At 36.5% G+C, this 21787-nt stretch overlaps 1 protein-coding gene across 5 annotated transcripts in view; it reads right to left on the bottom strand.

Moving 5' to 3' along the window:
• Positions 1-21787, bottom strand: part of ATG5 (autophagy related 5) — a 128571-nt gene that overhangs the window by 64572 nt on the left and 42212 nt on the right. For all 5 annotated transcript variants that reach the window (XM_080805157.1, XM_080805160.1, XM_080805161.1 and 2 more), the window contains one exon: positions 16416-16578. In XM_080805157.1, the coding sequence (XP_080661283.1) occupies positions 16416-16578 (163 nt within the window). The remainder of the gene's footprint in view (positions 1-16415; positions 16579-21787) is intronic.

The following is a 21787-nucleotide window of genomic DNA, read 5'->3' as shown; positions in this document are numbered from 1 at the left end:
AAACAAGTTTTTACTTTGTAGGATCTGCATAGAGTTAAATCTATCAAACTATTTATTGGCTTTGTTTTATGTACCTAGTAAGTACTGGGAGCTGTAGAGAATTAAAAAATAAAAACAAAATAAAACAAGTACCTAATAGGTTCTTTCCCTCACTTAATATATTGTTGGGAGAAGACAAACTGACATACATAAAATTATCACAATTTCTAATAGATCTGATTTGTCCTTGATCTTGTACTCGCAGCGAGTGCTTAATGGTTCAAGCCCTCTCCACCCCACCCCCAACTCTTCAAATGGCAGATAACCAAGCAACAGATGCTTAAGTAAAAAGCATGTGAAGTTAGGCTGGTAAAGAAACGGTATTATACAAAAAAAATACAAATACACTGAAGTGAAGCTAGAGTGAAAAGTTGTGGGTTCTGATTATAGTAAGACCTCAGAGGTGGGTTTCATTAGTAGTAACATACTTGTACAGAACTTAGCTATTTTTAACATCCTATATGGGTTTCACATTGTTTGATTTTCATAGCAACTTACTGAATAGTTATCCTCATTTTACACAGGAGGGAACATAGGTTCAAACCAGGTAAAACATGTACCTGACACCATTGGGCCAGTAGACTCTCAGGGATACAATACTGTATCGCAGGGAACTTTCAGCTGTATTTCTATGAATAAAAACACTGCATGCTTGGAAAAACTCCAAGTTGAGTCAATTCAATGACCTATAATTAACAGGAATCTGGGAAACTAATTATGAATGGAATGTTCATATTTTCAAAAACTCCAGAGATCTGGACTTCAAAATTCATGGTAGTGTCAGGTATAATAGTTTAACAAATCTTGTCTCCTTTCACAGTTGTGGATGACAAAACTGAACACTTAGCAGCGGATGCTGCAAAAATAAATATTATTTGCTTCAACACATTCATCAACACAATTTTTCAATGAGAACAAGGAGAAATGCACTGTGATAACCGATGGAAAACATTACTCAGTTAGGAACTACCTCCTAAAAGAAGACAAGAACAAAGATGACTGAAACTAGAAAATTCAATCATAGTTCATTTTTAGCTAAAAGGATTATTCAGATGACATTTACTGAAAAATTAATTTATTGTAACTCATTACCAAAACAAGGTTGATTCTTAAAATTATATACACACCTCAAAAAATAGGGCCCACCTAACATTTTATAAATAACATTTTATTATTTCCTATAATGAGTTTATTTTGGACTAAATACTATTATTTTAAATTGTAATCAGTAGCTTTTAGTGATAAGTGACATACACAATGTATCATACAAGGCAAAAAATTTAATCAGGATTTCTAAAAATCTTAAGGGTAAAACTAAGAATATTATTAATATTTGAAATTATTCTACCAGTGTTTCTCAACTACCAATTTATAAATCAAATATCTAAATCTCACAGAATATTCTTTTGAGTGTAGTAACACCTAAAAATAAGTTATTATAAAAATACTGGTGACAAAACTTCTAAACATAAAGCCTTTCCCCTTAACTCGGTAAGGTTATGGGAACTATCTTCTCTTCCCACTTCCTAAATATTAGATTTCCACTGACGTCCTCTCTTCCACCCCTTCCTTATATTTTCAGTGGACAAATATCAATACAACACTTTTTATCTCGCAAAAAAATATGTAGAAGATGTTTTCATAGAGTTTTATAATCCTACATAAAATAATTTCACCTTGAAATACCTGAAAAGTCAATGCAGGTTAATACCATAATACCTGTAGGGAAAAAAATCCAAACAGTATATTTAAAACCAAGAAGCTAGCTTAAGAAAAAGAGCCACAAAATCTTGAAGTTTAGCTTTCAGCATGGCTTATAGTAACTCAAAATGAAGTTATTTTTGGCTAAATCTTTTATAAAATTAGCTCCAATTAAAAATGCTGTTTGGGATATTTTACTGATATCCTTCTACTGGGAAAGAAAAAGTCTAGATGTCAAAAAAAAAAAAAAAACCCAAAAACCCAAAAACCCAAAAATCAAGGATAGCTTGGATCCTAAAGGCACCCTGTGGCAAGTAATGCTTCTTATTTAAAAAGCCACTTTGAAGATAATAATCAAAACTTGACTGAACACACTACGTCTTAGATGAAAAAATTTATTTATTTTGCACTCATTCTTTTATGAGCAATTTCTTTTCTAGTTTTCGTGTTAAAATCTTGCAACTCTCAATGCTAATTAAAACACTGGTATGGTTTAATAATATTTAAATGTGATTTTCACGTAAAAGAATTACTGAATCTTTTACAGTTTCTAATGTGATACAAGAGAAGAGACATGCAATGAATAATAAATTAGCAATGCTATAGAGCCATACTCACTTCTTTGGTTCAAGAAAGGACTAAATCATTAATACACAGAATTCTGACATCCAAAACTCATTAACACAGCCACTCATCCAAACAGATCAGCACAGGCAGAAACAGAGTAAACAGAATGTCATGGGGATGTGGGTAGGAGTGTGGGGGAGAAGGGGCTTGAAACTCTGAAATCTTCAATAAAGTAATTTCTAGGTCTTTGTTAAAAAGTGCATGAAAGAGGTATCTGGGAATAGGTAACACACTGGTTGGCATTATTTACAAACTGTTCAACAAAAATCTAACTACCTGGCCATTCAGACCCTAAAAAGATAATGAAGGAATGGGTCAGAGATGAGGTCAAATTAAAAGAGAGGTAAGAGAGAGGAAAGAAGTGCTAAGATATGCAGAACGACATCAGATGCCCCAGAGAGCTGGAGAGGGAGATGGAAAGAAGCGAAAGAGGGAAAAGGAAAAATATAGAAAATACGCGTTACTTTAAAAATGTAAGCACAATTAGTCTCACTGAAATGACAGCATGCTATTGATTCGTCATTCAATAGTCACTACAGCAAAAGCACAATAATCGCCATCCAGAAAAAATTATGGCTAAGTGTTACAATAAGAAGTTCATATGGCTAGGTTTACAGATAAGAAGAGGTAACTGGTTAAAATAACTCTTAATTCGTTTACATGCCAAACTCCTTTTGTTCCAAATACACCCTAAATAAGTCCTTGTAACAACTGAACATCCTAGTTCTCAAGTGTAAGGCTGACGAAACAGACAAGAAACTTCATAAATGGGCTGGCCCAGCCGACAGACTTTCAAATCTATCTTGTAAGGCTGCTCCGGCGACAATGATAATTCATGTGAAGTGCCCAGCACAGAAACTGGGTATTCGGTAAGTGATCCCTGCTACTCTAGAGGAGAAGCAGTTTACCTCATTACCTCTGTATCACTTCTCTCGAGAGCAGTGGTTTTCAAATGGGTCAGTTTGTCCCTAGGGGGCTATTTTGCAATATCTGGAGATTTATTTTATTTTATTTTATTTTATTTTATTTATTTGACAGAGAGATCACAGGTAGGCAGAGAGGCAGGCAGAGAAAGAGAGGGGAAAGCAGGCTCCCCGCTGAGCAAAGAGATTGATGTGGGGCTCGATCCCAGGACCCTGAGACCATGACCTGAGCCGAAGGCAGGGGCTTAACCTACTCAGCCACCCAGGCATCCCTGGAGATATTTTTTAATGTACGACAGAGTGGGGAGTAGTGTGCTACTGGCATCTAGTGAGTGGGTACAAAGACCAGGAATGCTCCAAACACCCCACAATGCACAAGGTAGCTCCCTCCCTGCCACTGCCCCGACACCAAAGAATTATTCACTCCAAAATATCTACATTGCTGAGGTTGAGAAATCCTGTTCCAGAGAACTGAAGTTTTCAAACTTTAGTGCATCTCAATCACCTGGAGGGCTTATGGAACCATGAGGTTGCTGGGACCTCTTGCTAGGACCCCAGAGTTTGTGATTCAGTTGGTCTAGGGTACATTGCTAATCTGTTCCTACATCATGCTGATACTTCTGACCCAACTGTCTACACTTTGAGAAACGGTACTCTTAAGAAAAGTAATGGGCTATGGACAAAACAAAACAAAACAAAAATTAGGAAAATAAGTACCTCTGAGGTTTTCTGTTCTCTTAAATCATGAAATTCTTAAGTTTCAAAACAAAATATTCATTTAAAAACAAATTAAGTTAAACTACAAATGCATATATACCTGTATTGTGTAATTTTCTTTTTTTGAGGAACTGTGTTATAAATTTAAGTAGTAATGACAGGCCATGATTCCAACAGTGAAAATCATTTATGAGACAGATGTTTGCTTGCATTTCCTCTCTACAGTGGAAGAAAAGCTGCTTAAACCCTCCCACACTGACTTTATGGGAAAAAAATGACAGTATGTTAGGAGGAATAAATTTTAAGAAAGTTTTTTAACTGGATCAAATATAAATAAAAGATATGATGAAGGGGCACCTGGGTGGCTCATGGGTTAAGCCTCTGCCTTTGGCTCAGGTCATGATCTCAGGGTCCTGGGATCGAGCCCCGCATCGGGCTCTCTGCTCAGCAGGGAGCCTGCTTCCCCCTCTCTCTTTGACTGCCTCTCTACCTACTTGTGATCTTTCTCTCTGTCAAATAAATGGATAAAATCTTTAAAAAAAAAAAAAAAAAGATATGATGAAGCAGTCATTTTACCGTAGCAGTCATTTTACCTTTTAATGAAATTAAAGGACATTACAAACCAAATCTTCGTGTTCCTATAACACTAAAAATTCACTAAAAGTATTTCCAATTATTAATCTGAGTTTAGACAATCAACTTAGTTATACAGATTTATACACATATCAACTGCATCTCATATGCAAAATATATTCCCTACCACTGGTGAACTCTGGGACATACAACCATTCACTGTTATTAATGGACTCTTTCCAATAAACTTATGTTAGGATAATGTTATGAAATAACTGTCTAAATGTTTTCACCAAGTTTTACTGTCCATGATGTTCACTGCCAAGTCTACCCAAAGAACTGTAAGAGGCTATGATCCAAATTATTACCAAATTTAGTTATTCATTTAAATCATGTAATTTCATGAGCAATCTTTCTCCAGAAGTCTAACAAAGTATCTGTATAGCTTTACATTAAAACACAAATACATAAACTTTTCAGATTTCCATCATTATTTTTAATTACAGAAAGTAGAACACAGCGATTGATTTAAAAGACGTAATATAATAGAGTAAAATGCCCATCTGTCCCACAGTAAAATTCAACTGAATGCTTAAGCAGGTTAATAATTTGCTTGAAGCAACTTTCTTACAAAGTTATAGATTCCTGAATGCCACACACACAGCTTTAACTCACTCACCTTCTTGTTTTGCAGGCAAAATAATGGAAATGACTAAGTCAGCACAGTGGGTATAAAGAACCACCAAACATCAGGAATATATGGAATTGCTCCATATTTCACTGCCTTATATCACTGGGAACATTAACCATCATATCCTTAAAGATGAAATAATAAAGATGTACTTATAAAAGTAAACCAGTATGAAATTAGAAGCTGCAGCATTCAATTCAAATTTATCAAGCCATCTCTATCTACTGACACACAGTCACAATACTTAACTCTAGCAATACCTCTCTACCTCGCAATATATCTCTGCATCGGTGTCTCAGAGACATCTCAAACTTTCAGCCTCAAAGTTGACCTTCTCAATGGCTTTCTTCCCCAACCCAAACCTATTCTCCATCTAGTTATTTCATATCACAGTACTAAGCAGCACTATCCATCTAGATGTCCCAGTTGGAATCTAGAAATGACTCTTTCCCTTTTTTTCCACCCTAAACTTATAGCCAACCTAGTAATAGATTCTGTCCATTCTACCTCCAGAACAAACCCCAAATTTAGTGACTTTTCTCCATCTCTAACCATCATCACCCTAGAGGCCACCATCATCTGTTACCTGGACCTACTGCTGTGGCCTCTCCAATTCCCATCATGGCTCCTTCTTGTCCATTCTCCATTCAGAAAACAATGCTCTTACATCATTTTTGCATCTCATCGCTCTTGATTAAAAATTCTCCAAAGGCTTCCCATTGCACTTAACATCTGAATTATTTTCGTTGGCCTACATCATCTAGCTCTTTCCCATCTCTTCAATCTCATCTCATGTCACCCTTCCTTTTTGGTCACTATTTTCCAAGACACAGTGGCCTTCTTTTGGTTCCTTAAAACATACCAAACCCTTTGTTGCCTCATGTCCCTGAAACACCTTATTCCCTTAAATGACTGGTTCTCTCCCATCCTTAAGATCTCAGGTTAAATATTATCTCTTCAAAGAGGTCTTCCCTAACCACCTTAATATAAATAGGTCCAATCCCTCCTTGTAGCTATTCTTTGTTTTTTTTTTTAAAGATTTTATTTATTTATTTGACAGACAGAGATCACAAGTAGGCAGAGAGGCAGGCAGAGAGAGAGGAGGAAGTAGGCTCCCTGCTGAGCAGAGAGCCCGATGCGGGGCTCCAGCCCAGGACCCTGGGATCATGACCTGAGCCGAAAGCAGAGGCTTTAACCCACTGAGCCACCCAGGCGCCCCTTCCTTGTAGCTATTCTTAACATTTTGTTTATTGTTTTTGAAATAGTGTAAAATCAACTACCAAAAGGATGCTTTGCGTCCCAGGAGACTTATGAAAAGAACTAGGTATTAAAAAAAAGTGTCGGGCACCTGTGTGGCTCAGTTGGTTAAGCGACTGCCTTCGGCTCAGGTCATGATCCTGGAGTCCCAGGATCAAGTCCCACATAGGGCTCCCTAATAAGCAGGGAGTCTGCTTCTCCCACTGACCTCTCTCCTCTCATGCTCTCTCTCTCTCTCATTCTCTCTCTCTCAAGTAAATAAATAAAATCTTTTTAAAAAATAAATAAATAAATAAATAAATTTTAAAAAGTGTCATTTTTGCTACAAAGAATGTTAAAAACAAAAAAAAGTGAGACTATAAAGGTAGAGGGAAAATATGACAAGAAGACTAGAGAAGAAGAGGTATCCTAGAAAACAACAACAACAAAACCTTACGTTATCTTTAACTTTAAAAAGCTATAAATAGGATTAGATTCTTCGAAACTGCGTAGCATTCTCCTACTTCAAGGCTTCGCCCTTGCTGTTCCTTGTCCTAGGAAGGTCTTAACCCTAGATAAACACATAGTGCTACTTCAGATCTATACTTAATGTCACGAATTCAGTGAGACCTTCCATGACCATTCTATTTAAAATAGCAATGCCTATTCCAATACAGTTCTTTCTCATATTTCCTTGCTTTACTTTTCTCCCATAGCACTTATTATCATGTGACACATAGAAATATTTTATACATATACATATACAGATATACTAGATACACATATATACACAGATACATATATATACACACACACACACCACATTTATCTGTTCTCCCCCACAATAATTTTGGTTGCATAAGGGTATGAATTTCAGTCTGTTCTGTTCACTGCTTTAACTCCAGCATAGATTCAGTAACAGTAACTAAATGAATTCAATGAATTAACATTAAAATGACACCCATAAAACATGGACCAAGTTTTATCAGGAATGTGATAGTTAATCTCATGGGTCAACTTGACTAGTCATGGAATACCCAGATTAAACATTATTTCTGGGTATGACTGTGAGAGCGTTTCCAGATGAGCTTAGTAATTGAATAGGTGAACCTTCAGTAGACTGTCCACCCTGATGTGGGTGGGCCTCACCTAATCAGTTGAGGACCTAAACAGAACAAAAGGGAGGGGAAGGAAGGGGAAGGAAGAAGAAGGAATTCACTCTTTTCCTGCCCACGTATTGAGCTGAGACAACTCATTTTATCTTCTCATGCCATCAGACTAGAATTTACACCACTGGCTCCCCTGGTTTCTTAGGACTTCTATCTCAGATTGAATTACATGACTGGCTTTCTTAGATTTCCAGCTTGTAGAAGGCAAATCATGGTACTTCTAAGCTCCCACAATCATAGGAGCCAATTTCCCATAATAAATCTCTTTTTATGTATATATTCTTTTTTTAAAAAAAGATTTTATTCATTTGGCAGAGAGAGAGAGAGAGAGAGACAGCGAGAGAGGAACACAGGCAGGGGGAGTGGGAGAGGGAGAAGCAGGCTTCCCGCTGAGAAGGGAGCCTGATGCAGGGCTCGATCCCAGAACACGGGGATCATGACCCAAGCCGAAGGCTGACAGACGCCCAACGACTTAGCCACCCAGGCGCCCCTATGTATATATTCTTGAAATTGGTTCTCTGGAGAACCCTAATACAAGGAACATGTTAAGAGTAGCAGGAAGGCCAACACCAAGCCTAAGATGAGGCTTATAAAAAAATAAGAAAGGCAAAACGAACTTCCTAAACAATGTTTGGCAAAGAAAGAAAACATGGAAAACATTATTGGGGAAGACAGTATCCTAAGAGACAGAGAGAAAGCTCAACTATTGGACTTCTGTTTAGCTTCTATCTTCTCCAACACAGAATGATCTTCAAAGAAGAAAGTGAAAAAATGGAATGAAAATCCCTCAATAGGCTCAGAAATAACATAGCTACTCTGCTTTTGTAGGTATGCTGCTTTAAGTTAATGCAAGTCTTCACATAAAGGGGAATTACTTCAGAAGACATTAAAAGAACTAAAAGGATTATAAAACCCAAACCAAAAATTTTACAAAACAATGGAGAACGGGAGAGGTGGTTGAGGTAAGGAGACAGGCGAATGTTTCAACTTAAAAGTATGAGTGGATGTTATCAACTAGTAAGCCTGATGTCAACTGTAAACAAAATTTTGTTTTTCAGCATTCAGAAAGCAAAACAGTATTAGCAGAAATCAGGTGACATTTTAAAATAGGTATGGCATCAAAGTGACCTACATTCCCTTTTATAACAGCATTAAGGAGGGGTGCCTGGCTGGCTCAGTTGGTGGAGGGTAAGACTCTTGATCCTCTCGTGATCTTGGGGTTGTAGGCTCAAGCACCACGCTGGGTGTAGAGATTACTTAAAAATCAAATCTTTAAAAAAAATTTTAATTGTACCGAGGGACTAGGCATTAAAAAGTGGTATCTTAAATGTAACAAAACAGCAAAGATCTACTTTTGGATAATATGTGTAAGCTGCATAAAACTAGTTAGGCGCACTCACTAGTTTCTCCAACATCTGGGAATCAACTTTGACAGTTCTCATTCTATTACTTGTTAGTCAACCAAATACTCAGTCTTAACAATTTTGTATCTCAACTATTTCTCAAATCCACCTACTTCTCTCTATCTCAAGGCCATCATTTATAAACAATTGCCATGTCTCACCTAACCACTGGAATGGACTCCTAGTGGTCTTTTAATTCCATGTTTGCTCTCTTTGAATTCACTAACCATACTGCATTCAAAGAGATGCCTTTAAAAAGAAAATCTGACTCTGTCATATTCTTGCTTAAAATCTTTCAGTGGTCCCCTATCTATCCTACCTCCATTCCTGAGGATTAAGTTCAATATCATTAAAATAGCCTATAATGCCCTGGATAGATAGGGTCTCACTCTAATTTGCACCGCCAGGCCTAATTTGTACGGTTTGCTACTTTCCACTCTCAATCTTGATCACCATGCTCTACTCAGAATGGTCTCCTCTAAGCTCTCAGAAGCTCTTTTCTGCTTCTCTGCCTCACCCAGATCATGCCCTGTGCCTGGAACACTTTCATCACGACCGCCCTGCTCTCTATCCCTTCTTCCTTCCTCTACAACTCAAGCTATAAATGTAATAATTATTTAGAGGCTATCTGTTTAACGTCTGATTCCCCTATTAGACTGTAAACTCTGAAGGAAGGGCCATGCCTGTCACATGCACCCTAGTGGCCCCCGTGCCTGGCAGATTCTTGCAACTGACTGAACCAAACTACCAGGATCTGGGCATGACTCTCCTATAATGAATGTTGTTTCCAAGACTTGATTAAATATCAGAGTATAAAATCTATGAAGGATATAAATCTATAAGCAATACTGGTGGCACTGGATGAAAGAGAAAAATTCCTATAAACCCAGAGTGGGGGAGGGGTGGGATAATAATAGATAAAACAAGACTGGCCACATATTGCTAACTGCTAAGGCTGGGTGACATGTAGTGGGGCTTCATTATTCTTTTCTCTCTGCTCTTATTTATACAATGAAGGCTCAGTGTTCTCATGACTGGTAAAAATCTTTTTTCTTTTTTTTTTTTTAAAGATTTTATTTATTTATTTGACAGAGAGAGAGAGAGAGATCACAAGTAGGCAGAGAGGCAGGCAGAGAGAGAGCGGGAAGGCTCCCTGCTGAGCAGAGAACCCGATGGGGGACTCGATCCCAGGATGCTGAGATCATGACCTGAGCTGAAGACAGAGGCTTAACCCACTTAACCCACTGAGCCACCCAGGAGCCCCTAAAAATCTTTTGCTAAAGACAAACAGGGTGCCTGGGTGGCTCAGTCCTTGAGCGTCTGCCTTCAACCCGCATCAGGCTCCCTGCTCATCAGGAAGCCTGCTTCTCCCTCTCTCACTCCCTCTCTTGCATTCCCTCTCTCGCTGTGTCTCTCTGTCAAATAAATAAATAAATAAATATATTTAAAATAAAAGACAAACAGAAAGCTTATCAAATAGTGACCTTTCATACAGAAAAAAGGTTGAAGGTTCTACTTAGGAACCTCCTTCCATACCACCTACATCTAGAACAGTATCTGACACTGTAACAAAATCACAGAAACTGAAGCTTCAAGATACAGAGCTGAGTCTTAAAATCTCTTCTCTCTCTGTTTTAGTACTCCTTCTATGATACCACACTTATTTCTGGAGAGTTATCTTTCACTAAGTCCTGCTTCAAGGGGACAGTGAGAGGGAGAGAGAAAAAGGGAGAGGGAAGAAGGGAACAGGGAAATGGGAAAAGGTAAGAGGAAGGTGGGGAGGGGAAGGAAGAAAGAGGGAGCAGGGGGAGAGAGAGATCATCAACAGTAATTCTTCTTCCAAGAAATCCTTTGGAATCAGTTGAAAACATCTAATCATAAGAATGTAGGTATATGGGATTACCACTTTATAGTCCTTGAATGCAAGTCTCAGGAAGTCTTAGCACATTCATTTATAAGGAACTCCAGCTCACAGAGGAAAGTGATCTGCCAGACCACACAACTGATATGAGTTAAATATTAGATCCTTCTTAGACCAAGAGATTGTCAGTGCAATACTGAATCTACCATATGCAACTGATAAAAACAAAGCAATGCAATTACAACCCAACTGTCTTTATCATAGAAGCTTCCAAAGAGATAAAACCATTACAATTATCTTTTATATCACCTAGCAAACAAAAGTATTTTCAAAATATTATGACTTGTTATAAAAATCACACTTCACTAATCACTTTCCTCTTAGAAACCAGTTTTATGTTAAAATGGTACACTACCAAATAATTGGCTGAAGGACTAGGGAATTTATTTAATGCTATCTTTTTTAGTATACTCAAAAAACTAAGTCATATATTATGTTAAAAATATTTTTTAGAGATTTCTTTAAATCTCTTGCTTATAAGAAAAACAGTCTATTGACATTTAATAGAAAAGAGCCTGCACATGTAGTGGTAACAGCCTCATAAATGATAAAAATGTTACTTTCTTTTCTTTTTTGTGGTCATTAACTTGGTTTCACAGGGAGCTTAAATACTTTTATATCCAAAATGAAAACCCATAAAAAACACTGAAAGGCACAGTATGTCTTAAATGAGTTTTCTTGGTTTCAAAAGTTTTTCTTATTTCTCTTTCACACAGATCTGAAAAATTAAAATTAGCATTTGAAAGTATTCAAAAACTGTTTAAATTGGTGTTTAGTTGTTACGATCTACAGGTGCAGTTCTGAATGAAATACATTTACCATCTGCTATGCCTCAGCTCTGACCAATTTACAATTAGACAAACCAAAAGGTGAAGTATCTGCATTCATAAATTAATAAGACCTTCCTTTGGATTTCCATAAATAAATTCAAACAAAACACTTCCTCTATTACTTTAATAAGTAGTATTATACTACTTATAAAAGGCTATTAACCTTATTTCCTTACAGTGTTAAAAAGGAATAAAATAGTCATTCAGTTAGTATTTGTTTTATCTGTTCTATGCCTAAGACTAGACTTAGTGCTAGGGATTCAAAAATGTATACTACACTCTAACCAGGAGAAATTTATATTCTAGTAGAATTACATAAACCATAACTATACCAGAGTGTGGTAAAATATGAGAGCAAAAATGCATATAAATGGACAAGGTGGCATGACAGCATGAACATATGGATAATTCTGCCTCCATAAGCTCCATAAACACAGAGTGCATGTCTGTTTGATCACTGCTGATCATGAACTCCTAGCAGAGTGTCAAGGCTCATGTTAGATGTCCTATACATATTTGTTGCCTAAAAAGAAAGCTTCACATAGCAGGTGACAATGGATATGCGCATTAAAACATAAGTAGGAATTAGACAAAAAGATGGAAAGGGCATTTTAGGCAGAAGGAATACTACACCCACCTTTTACCAATTTACTTTAATGTAGGTAACATTCAGTCTTTTATCCCAAAATATATTCGTTTTTAAAAAGGTTTTATTATTTTTGCGTGCACATGTGAAAGTGTTTGAGTGAGCACACCATCTGGGGGGCCAGGGGAAGAGAAGCACAGTCCCACTGAGCAGGGACCCCAACGCAGGGCTCGATTCTAGACTCTGGGATCATGACCTCGGCCAAAGGCAGATGCTTAACCAACTGAGCCACCCAGGTGCCTCTGTTTTTGTTTTATTTTAAAGATTTTATTTATTTGACAAAGAGAGAGAGCACAAGCAGGGGGAACAGCAGGCAGTGGGAGAGGGAGAAGCAAGCTCAATCCCAGGCCCCTGGGATCATGACCTGAGCCAAAGGCAGACACTTAACTGACTTAGCCACCCAGATGCCCCCAAAATATATCTTCTAGCAACAACATTTACGTAGTTAAAAATTTCCTAAATGAATATTTTAGTTTTTTAGAAGTAGAATAAATAAACTACTAAGGTCTCCAGTACCCACAGGGTACCCTACACAGATTTTGAGTGTAACCTCAATCATTACCAATACAAACAATAACAGCTACGAAAAAAAAATGTATAGCTAAAAATAAAAATGGAATAAAGTACATTTTATCCGCATACCATTTTAAGTCAGATTTAATGAAACTCAATTTGAAAAGTAATTTAATACATTTTTTTAATTTAACAAAATTAAACTTAGCAATGCTAACTTTAAAACAGTTGTATATGCAAGAAAGAATAGGCACTAAGACAAAAACAGGAAAAAAGGAATATAAGGCCAAAAAACAGCAATGCAGTTATTAGACCAAGTCCAATAATTAAGTTACTTAGACTAAGTTGTTACACCAAGTTCTGAATGTGACATTTCAACTCATGCTTTAGGTCAATGATAAATATGAGCTGTTGGTCTGGTCAACCTTCTATGAGCTGCCAAGTGTTTTCTAAGAGCGTCAGAGAGAGTAAATATTGTAGGTTGTGGGCCACATGGCCTCTGTTAGAACTATTTAACTCCGCTACTATAGCATGAAAGCAGTCACAGGCAATACACAAATAAATGGGTGTGGAAGGGTTCTAACAAATATTCATTTATTTACAAAAAAGGTGGCTGGCCCATGATCATAGTTTGCCAACCCCTGTTCTAGGGTCTCCAACATGACTTCTCAACAATTCTTTTTATTGAAACAGCTTTACTTCCTTTCGTGCACTTTCACATAAACTGTAGCAGTGTTTCATTAAAGCCTCCAGGACACCTATAAAAGAACATAGCAGATAGTCTCTTGTTCTACATATACAGAAACTGAAGCTCAAAGGGATTGAGTGAGTTGCCCTATGGAGCTGCTAGGAGAGCTGAGACTAAACAACTTTTTTTCCCCTTTCTTAAGATTTATTTATTTATTTGAGAGAGAGAGAGAGAGAGAGCATGAAAGAGGGGCAGAGGAAGACAGAATCTCCAGGAGATCTGCACTGAGAGCGGAGCTGACGCAGGGCTTGATCTAATGAATCTGAGATCACGACCTGAGCTGAAACCAAGTCAAATGCTTAACCGACGGTGCCACCCAGGTGTCCCTAAACACTCTTAAGCACCACCCACCACGCCCAAGTCTCTAATGCCCCAAGTGAAATATGTCAAGCGTTTTTAGAATCCTCTGCTGAATCCCAAAGCTCTCTACAGCAGACTCACCACACTCACAACAGATTTCAAGAACACCTATTTAAATACCAATTAAAATTATTTACTTCAATTCTGAAGCCAAATTATTCTCAGATCCCTGCTTTCTTGATAAGATTTGGCCGCCTTCTTTTCAGGTTATCTTATTCACAAGTCTCCTAAAATTTCAGTTCATCTTCAAATAGCCAGCAAGAAAAAGGAAAAAGTATACCTTCTTAAAGGGCTTAAACTCTTTTAATTAATAGGAATTTGTATATTCAGTAAAAGAGGCAAAGGCCTGTCTTTGCAGAGTTTGTAATCTAATTTAGAAATACTAGACACACAAATATAAAACTAAAGACCAACTCCATGGAACTCAAATCTAAGAGACTTAAAAGAAATGAGAACATTTAGAGTACAGAGTGTCATAAAATATGTACCTTTGCATTACTGAAGTCTCAGATAATGCCCTGTTTTGCGTAACGAAACTTTAATACTAAATAATCACAAGCACCTCCGTGACATGGTGACAATATAGTCCAAAAAATAAAAATGGATCACATTTTTAAAAAATTATGGTTTTTTTCTGGGAGGGGTTGGGGGGAAGGTGGGTCTTCTATTTTATTCCTAGTTATTGCCATGAAAGTTTACCTTATATTGAACTAATTCTCTATCCAAGAATAACTATAAAAGATGGATAAGACATAGGCAGTCGTTGCTTTACACAATGGTGCAGGGCTGGAAAAGCGACCATGAAACCACGTAAAGTGATCTTAATAATCAAATGTGTGATCTTTAAAAATTGTGCAAACAGTAAAAACTCAGTTATAAATGTATAAGAAAATGAATAAAACTAATGTGTTTAGTACACTGTAATTTAAAACATTAGAAACGCTGAGAATTCAAGCCCTTTACTTACTGCTTTGTAAAAACTTTAAGCACAGTTTGAATACTGCTTGCTTTCTTGACACATACCCTACAAGGAAGCATCTTTCCTAAACCTTGCCAAACTGTTATATTCCTTTCTAAGTCTGCATCAACTTCCAAACATGTTACCGTTTGCATTTCCAATGTCATGAAATATCTCTGAGAGATCCTTTAATGCTAAGTTTTTTGCCAGCATCACTTTCTCTAGGATAAATTCACCCTTTTTGTCACAACCTCTATCTCACTTATGTGGAAAAGTTCACCTTCACTAATTTCCTGTGGCTGCATATCTAGTCTCTCAAAAGGCGGTAGCGTCAACATTCCCACAGTCAGTAGTTTCCTCTATAATTCCACTATTTTAGTAAAATGCTGCTATCGGCATTATCACTTTTTGTTTCTTTGCCATACTTTCATCTTTCTTGGCCAATTACCTCTCTCAATTATGCAATTTTATAAAATGTTATATGGGCTTATCTGGAGACAAGGAGGCAACACAACTACATGCTTTGCTGTCTGTGGGTAAACTAAATAACAGATGACTAATGATGATTCACTGACAGACACTGAAAGAAGCAATGTGACTGGTCTTTGATCATGATGCATATCTGTTGTTAAATGACTCATGGACTAAAGAGTTAGCAATATAGTTTATACTTTATGTAATTTCAGTTAATACACAGTACCAAGTGAAATTTGAACCATTCTGTTAAGGACCTGGTATTATTTAACTACAGCATGTTAACTGAAATTCATGCATACTGGACCCATGTAAAACAATGGCTACCTGTAAGTAAGACAAATGTGTTGAAGGCATTGGAAGACAATCAATGCAGGCAAGATTAAGGAGCTAGGATCTCAAAGATGAAAAATATAGAGGGGAGCTGCAGATTCCTCTCAGCTTTCCCCTTGAATGTATTTTCTAAATCCCAGCCAGGAGAGACAGAATCCAAGTACAAAGCAAGTCTTAGTACTCTGAAAGAGCAGGTGTTGGAGTCTGTGCCCTACCTAAGGGGAGTTACTCTAGTATGCACACAAGGTACTCAGTTTTAATTCTAGAAAGATCATGACTAGCAATAAGGGCACTTTCTCCAGAAGCTAAATGCAGGAAGTTTATACCATCTGATGTTATGGGCAAAGCAACTCTAATGCTAGAAAATCCATAAAGAGAAGGATGTAGTACAATGTAAGGAATTACTACAAGGTAGCTTCTTTGCAAAATTTTGTGTGTAGAGGCTGGAATTTAAACTTGTACCACCAATTCTAAGATGTACAAATTACTCACAGGATTATAGTTATTTCATACTTTATAAAGTGGTAGTCAGAAATTAAACTGCGATATTTACCATTTTGTAATCCCATCCATAGCTGTTTATGATCTTTCTTCTGCATTTCATTGATTACTTGACTTTTATGCTTTAATGCATCAGCTTCTTTCACACAAGACATAAAATGAGCTTCAATTGCATCCTTAGATGGACAGTGCAGAAGGTCCTTTTCTGGAAAACTCTACCAAAGGAAAAAAACACATACATAAAACAGGTACACATATTAGAAAATCAGCTTCTTAAAGAAGTGTATCTCCCCCCATTAGCCAGTATTTTTAGCAAACCACCTGTTAACTTCCCAGAAAGAGATTAAAGTATAATTCTAAATACTTTTTAAATTTTAAGTTAAAAATCTTTAGCTACCTGGCATATTTTGTGCTTTTTCCAAATAATCCTTCTTATTTAACGATATGTAGTTTAAAACAACATAAAAGAAAAAAAACAACATAAAAGAAGGATATGAAAGAGTAATAATTAAAAAAATAGCTTTGTGATTGGCCATTTAATACTGACAAGAATGTGGAAGGGAACGGACATACACTGCTAGTGAGGATGTAAAACAGGACAACCACTTTGGAAACAGTTTAGTAGTCTTTTAAAAAAGGTAAACATATACCTATCATCAGAACCAGTCATTCTACAACTAGGTAATTACCTAAGAGAACAAAAACCTCTGTCCACACAAAGACTTGTGTGTGAATATTCACAGTGGCTTTATTTGTAATAGCCAAAAACCAGGAAACATCCTAAATGTCAATAGGTAAATGAATACGTAAATTGTAGTATAAACTTATCAAAGTGTACATTTTAACATGTATAATTTGCTGTAGGTCAATTTGACCCTGATTATGCTTTAAAACATAGCTTTTAAGGTCAAATAGCTAAATTTATACCCTATACCTGTACTGAATCTTTCAGGCAGTTGAAGCAATGATCACTGGACAGATAAGCGGTATAAATGAGATGACTAATGCTCTTTTCACTGAAAAAAGAAAGATTAATAATAAGAGCCAACACTAACTGAACATTTACTGTGTGATGGACGTTGCACTAATGCTTTTTATATGGACTATATAATTTCATCTTCGTAATGATCCTTGAGGTAAAAAGTACTGTTATTGCTATTTCATAGATTAAAAAAAATTAATTAACTAGTTAATTAAAAAGCTCAGAGAGCGGACAGAGTCATATGTGGTCAAGGATTATTCTGACTCAGGAGTCCCAGTTTTTAAGTACTACGCAATACCACTTCCTCCATAAGACCTAAATACTTAAGATAATTATATTTGAACATTATTTTACCAAAAAGTCACGGTTTTTTAAGTCCTTTGATAAAAACTGAGACAAATAATATGGCAGAAAAAAAAGCATTTAGTTGTAGCCTATTTGGACACTCTTAACAGAAAACATTAAATTATCCAAGTAATGGAAAGTGCCAGAATGACTAGGAAACTTAAGTACATGCCCTTCTACCAAAAGAAAAGGCACTTGACTACCTATTGCTATTTCTAAAGTTTATTTTTGAGATGCAAATGGAATCAGTCACCCCTCCTTCTGTTTTAATAGAGTCTAATCTCATAGATCTGCTAAGTAAAAAGGGAAGTCACTATTTAACTACCCACTGGTCACAACTGCCTGGAGGAGAGGGGAACAGCTGAGACAAATTGTCTCTCTAGGTACAAAGAGATTCTAGATTCATGGTGCTCTTGAACTAAAAATCCATAAAGAATGAAGGTAGATGTTTTCAGACACAGATACAAAAGGGTAAAGAATATGAGAAAACATAAAAGTCTGTAAAAATGAAAAGGCAAAAGGTGAGTATGATAGAGAGAAAGACAAAACTAAACAATGGGAGGGGATATGGATGGCAGAGAGAGGGTCCCATGCCTTAATCATCTTTAAAATCAGCTGTATTTGCTTTGCTTAGGCTAGACTGAAGACATTTGTCCTGACTTCCTGACCAGGATAAATAATAAAATGTACATCATATAAATTCTATCATAGTCAAATGAATTAGCATTATAACAATTATTTCTATTTGAGAAAACTTTAACTTTGTTATACTTGATCTCTTAATTTAGAATAGCTTTTTTGGATATTCTACAGTTCTCTATGCTGCTAATTTAATTGTCTATTTTTGGTTATGTATGAATGGCAAAAAATATGAAAGCTCATATTCCAAAGAAAATATTATTTCCATGTAATTTGCATTTATGACCTATTTAAGCTTATGTACTGTTAGAATTTCTTAAAAACTGTATACAATCGGATTATGAAAAAAAGAAGTTAGGGTCTCTCAAAACGGTGGTTTGAGAAATCAGGAGGGAAAACCCCACCATTTTCTAGTGTTGCTTCAGTACAGGCTGCTACTCCTTCTCAATCAGAGAAGGTAATGAAGTTTTGCCTTTCCCAGATTTCCACTGTTTTGCAGGTTTCTAAATTTAATCAGTGGGGACACCCATAATTGATAGCTGACAATTCCAAACAACTAGTCTCAACTGCAAATGAGGGGTCTCTCAAGAGAGTGCACGTATTTGTATATGTATGCTTCAACAGAATATTCTACATCTATCTAGGAGGAAAGTGAACTACTTAATGAAATTAACTCAAAGGAAATAGGAGAGCAGTAACTGAAAGAGGAAACATCTATGTAGTCAGTCACAGCAACTGAATTAATTGTGGCAATGAATAAAGTGACAGATGTCTCAGTCAAAGCCCCCTCAAAAAAAAAAAAAAAAAAAGAAAAAAAAAAAAGCCCCCTCAGCTCCTACTTATGAGATGTTCCTCCTTCCATGATTAGGTTGGGGTGGGGGTAGGAAATCCTTAAAAGCTTCACAGTACGATTCCAGACAGACTCTTGATTCATTACATTCTTAGTATCTTCTTACACACATCAGCAGTTGTGTTTAGTTGCATATCTTTTCAGCCCAAACAAATTCTTGCAAATAAAGGTGTAAGTCTGACCAACATTTATTCACTTTTATAAATCTTCCAAGTCAGAATGCCTGATAAACTAATCTAATTTCACTTTTACAGAAGTAATCTGGAAAGTATCATTTACTTAGATATTATTACCAGTGTCCTTCAATTAAAATATTAATCCAGACAGTCTGATTAGAGATAAACGAACAATACTAAGCTGGAACTACTTAAAAGTGGAAAAAAAAAAGCCTTTCAATTTATTGATAATATTGCAAGCTCGGCACCAAAAGCAAGGAAACAAAAGCAAACCAAAACAAAACAAAAAAAACCACACAAACCAAGTAGGACAAGAACAAACTAAAAAGTTTGTATACAGCAAAGAAAACCATCAACAAAATGAAAAGGCAACTTAGCATAGAGGAGAAAATTCTTGCAAATCATATACCTAGTAAAGGGATAATATCCAAAATATATAATGAACTCATACAAGTCATCAAGAAAAACCAAACCTCCAATTAAAAAATAGGTAGAAGAGGGGCCCCTGGGTGGCTCAGTGGGTTAAGCCTCTGCCTTTAACTCAGGTCATGGACTCAGGGTCCTGGGATCAAGCCCCGTATTGGTCTCTCTGCTCAGCGGGGAGCCTGCTTCCCCCACCCCCTGCCTGCCTCTCTGCCTACTTATGATCTCTGTTTTCCAAATAAATATAGAAAATATTAAAAAAAAAAAACAGGTAGAAGATCTGAACAGAGATTTTTTTCCAAAGACATACATACAACAAATAGGCACATGATTCTCAACATCACTGATTCTCAGAGAAACGCAAATCAAAACCACAATGAGATATCACTTTACACCTATCAGAATGGCTATTATCAAAAAGATAAATAACAAATGTTGAAGATGTAGAGAAAAAGGAACCCTTTGTACTGATGGAATATAAACTGGTGCAGCCACTATAGAAAACAGAATGAAGGCTTCTCAAAAACTTAAAAATAAAATACATATAATCCAGCAATTCCACTTCCAAGTATTTATCCAAAGAAAATGAAACCGCTATCTCAGAAAGATACATGCACTCCCATATTCACTGCAGCATTATTTACAACAGCCAGGACATGGAGACAATCTAACTGTCTACTGATGGATGAATGGATAAAGAAGATGTAGTGTATGTACCAGAGTGGAATATTATTCAGCCGTTAAAAAGAACAAGATCTCAACATTTGTGACAACATGGACGGACTCTGAGGCATTATCTGATTGAAACAGGAAACAGAAAGATGCATGCCATAATGACCTCACTTATATGTGGAATCTAAAAGGGGAAAAAATAAAGCTCATAGATTTAGAGAATAAACTGGTAGTTGGCCAGAGGTAGGGGGGGTGGAGGATTAGGCAAAAAGGATGAAGGGTATTAAAAGGTATAAACTTCTAGTTATGAAATAAATAAGTCATGGGGATGTAACGTATAGCTTGAGGACCATAGTTAATATAGTAATATTGCATATTTGAAAGTTGCTAAGAGAGTAAATCTTAATTCTCATGACAAAAAAATGTTGTAACTATATATGATGATGGATGTTAACTAGCAATCTTTTTGCAATATATACAAATATCAAATTATGTTACACACTTAAAATATAATGCTGTATGTCAACTATACCTCAAGACAAGAGAGCAAAACAAACAAAAATTTTCCATATGATCCATAAAGAATCTAATATCCCATTAAAAATGCAAGAGTTGCTAATATAGCGTTATGGACTCAATGTTTGTGTCCCTCTAATATTCTCGTGTTGAAAAGCCCTAATCCTCAGTGTGGCTATATCTGGAGATGGAACCCTAAGGAATCAATTAAGGTTAAATGAGTTCATATGGGTGGGGCCCTGATCTAACAAGATTAGTGTCCTTCTAAGAAAAGACAATGAAGAGAGTTCGAGTGGAGTGCGTTTTCTCTCTCTCTCTCTCTCTCTCTCTCTCTCTCTCTCTCTCGCTTTTGGTCTCACTCTCGCTCTCCACACGCAAGGAGGAAAGGACATACAAGGACAGAGAGAGATGGCAAATATCCGCACACCGGGAAGACAATCCTCACAGGAAACTGAACCCTGCTGGACCTTGATCTTCGATTTTCCAGCCTCGTGAACTGTGAGAAGATAAGTTTCTCTTGTTTTTAAGCCATCTAGTCTGTAGCATTTCATTATGGCAAAGTAAGCAAATTAACATACGCAGCAATGTTATTTTCATTGTTGAGTCACCTCTAACAGTAGACTCAGCATTCTACAGGGAAAATACAAGGGCATAGTTTAAAGGTTTACTTTTATTAAAATCTTAAGATTTCTTTCCAAGACCACTTTGGTGTGTGTGCATGCGGGGATAGCAAGGGAGAAGATTTTTCAAATAATTTTCTAAGATATAATTTTCAGGTTGAGAGAAGAATATGCTATAAAAGTTAATGGGAATCAATGCTA

Source organism: Martes martes, assembly GCF_963455335.1.
Source record: "Martes martes genome assembly, chromosome: 6".
Classification (NCBI taxonomy): Eukaryota; Metazoa; Chordata; class Mammalia; order Carnivora; family Mustelidae; genus Martes; species Martes martes.
The sequence above is the reverse complement of the archived record's forward strand: the minus strand, read 5'-3'. Positions and strand labels throughout refer to the sequence as shown.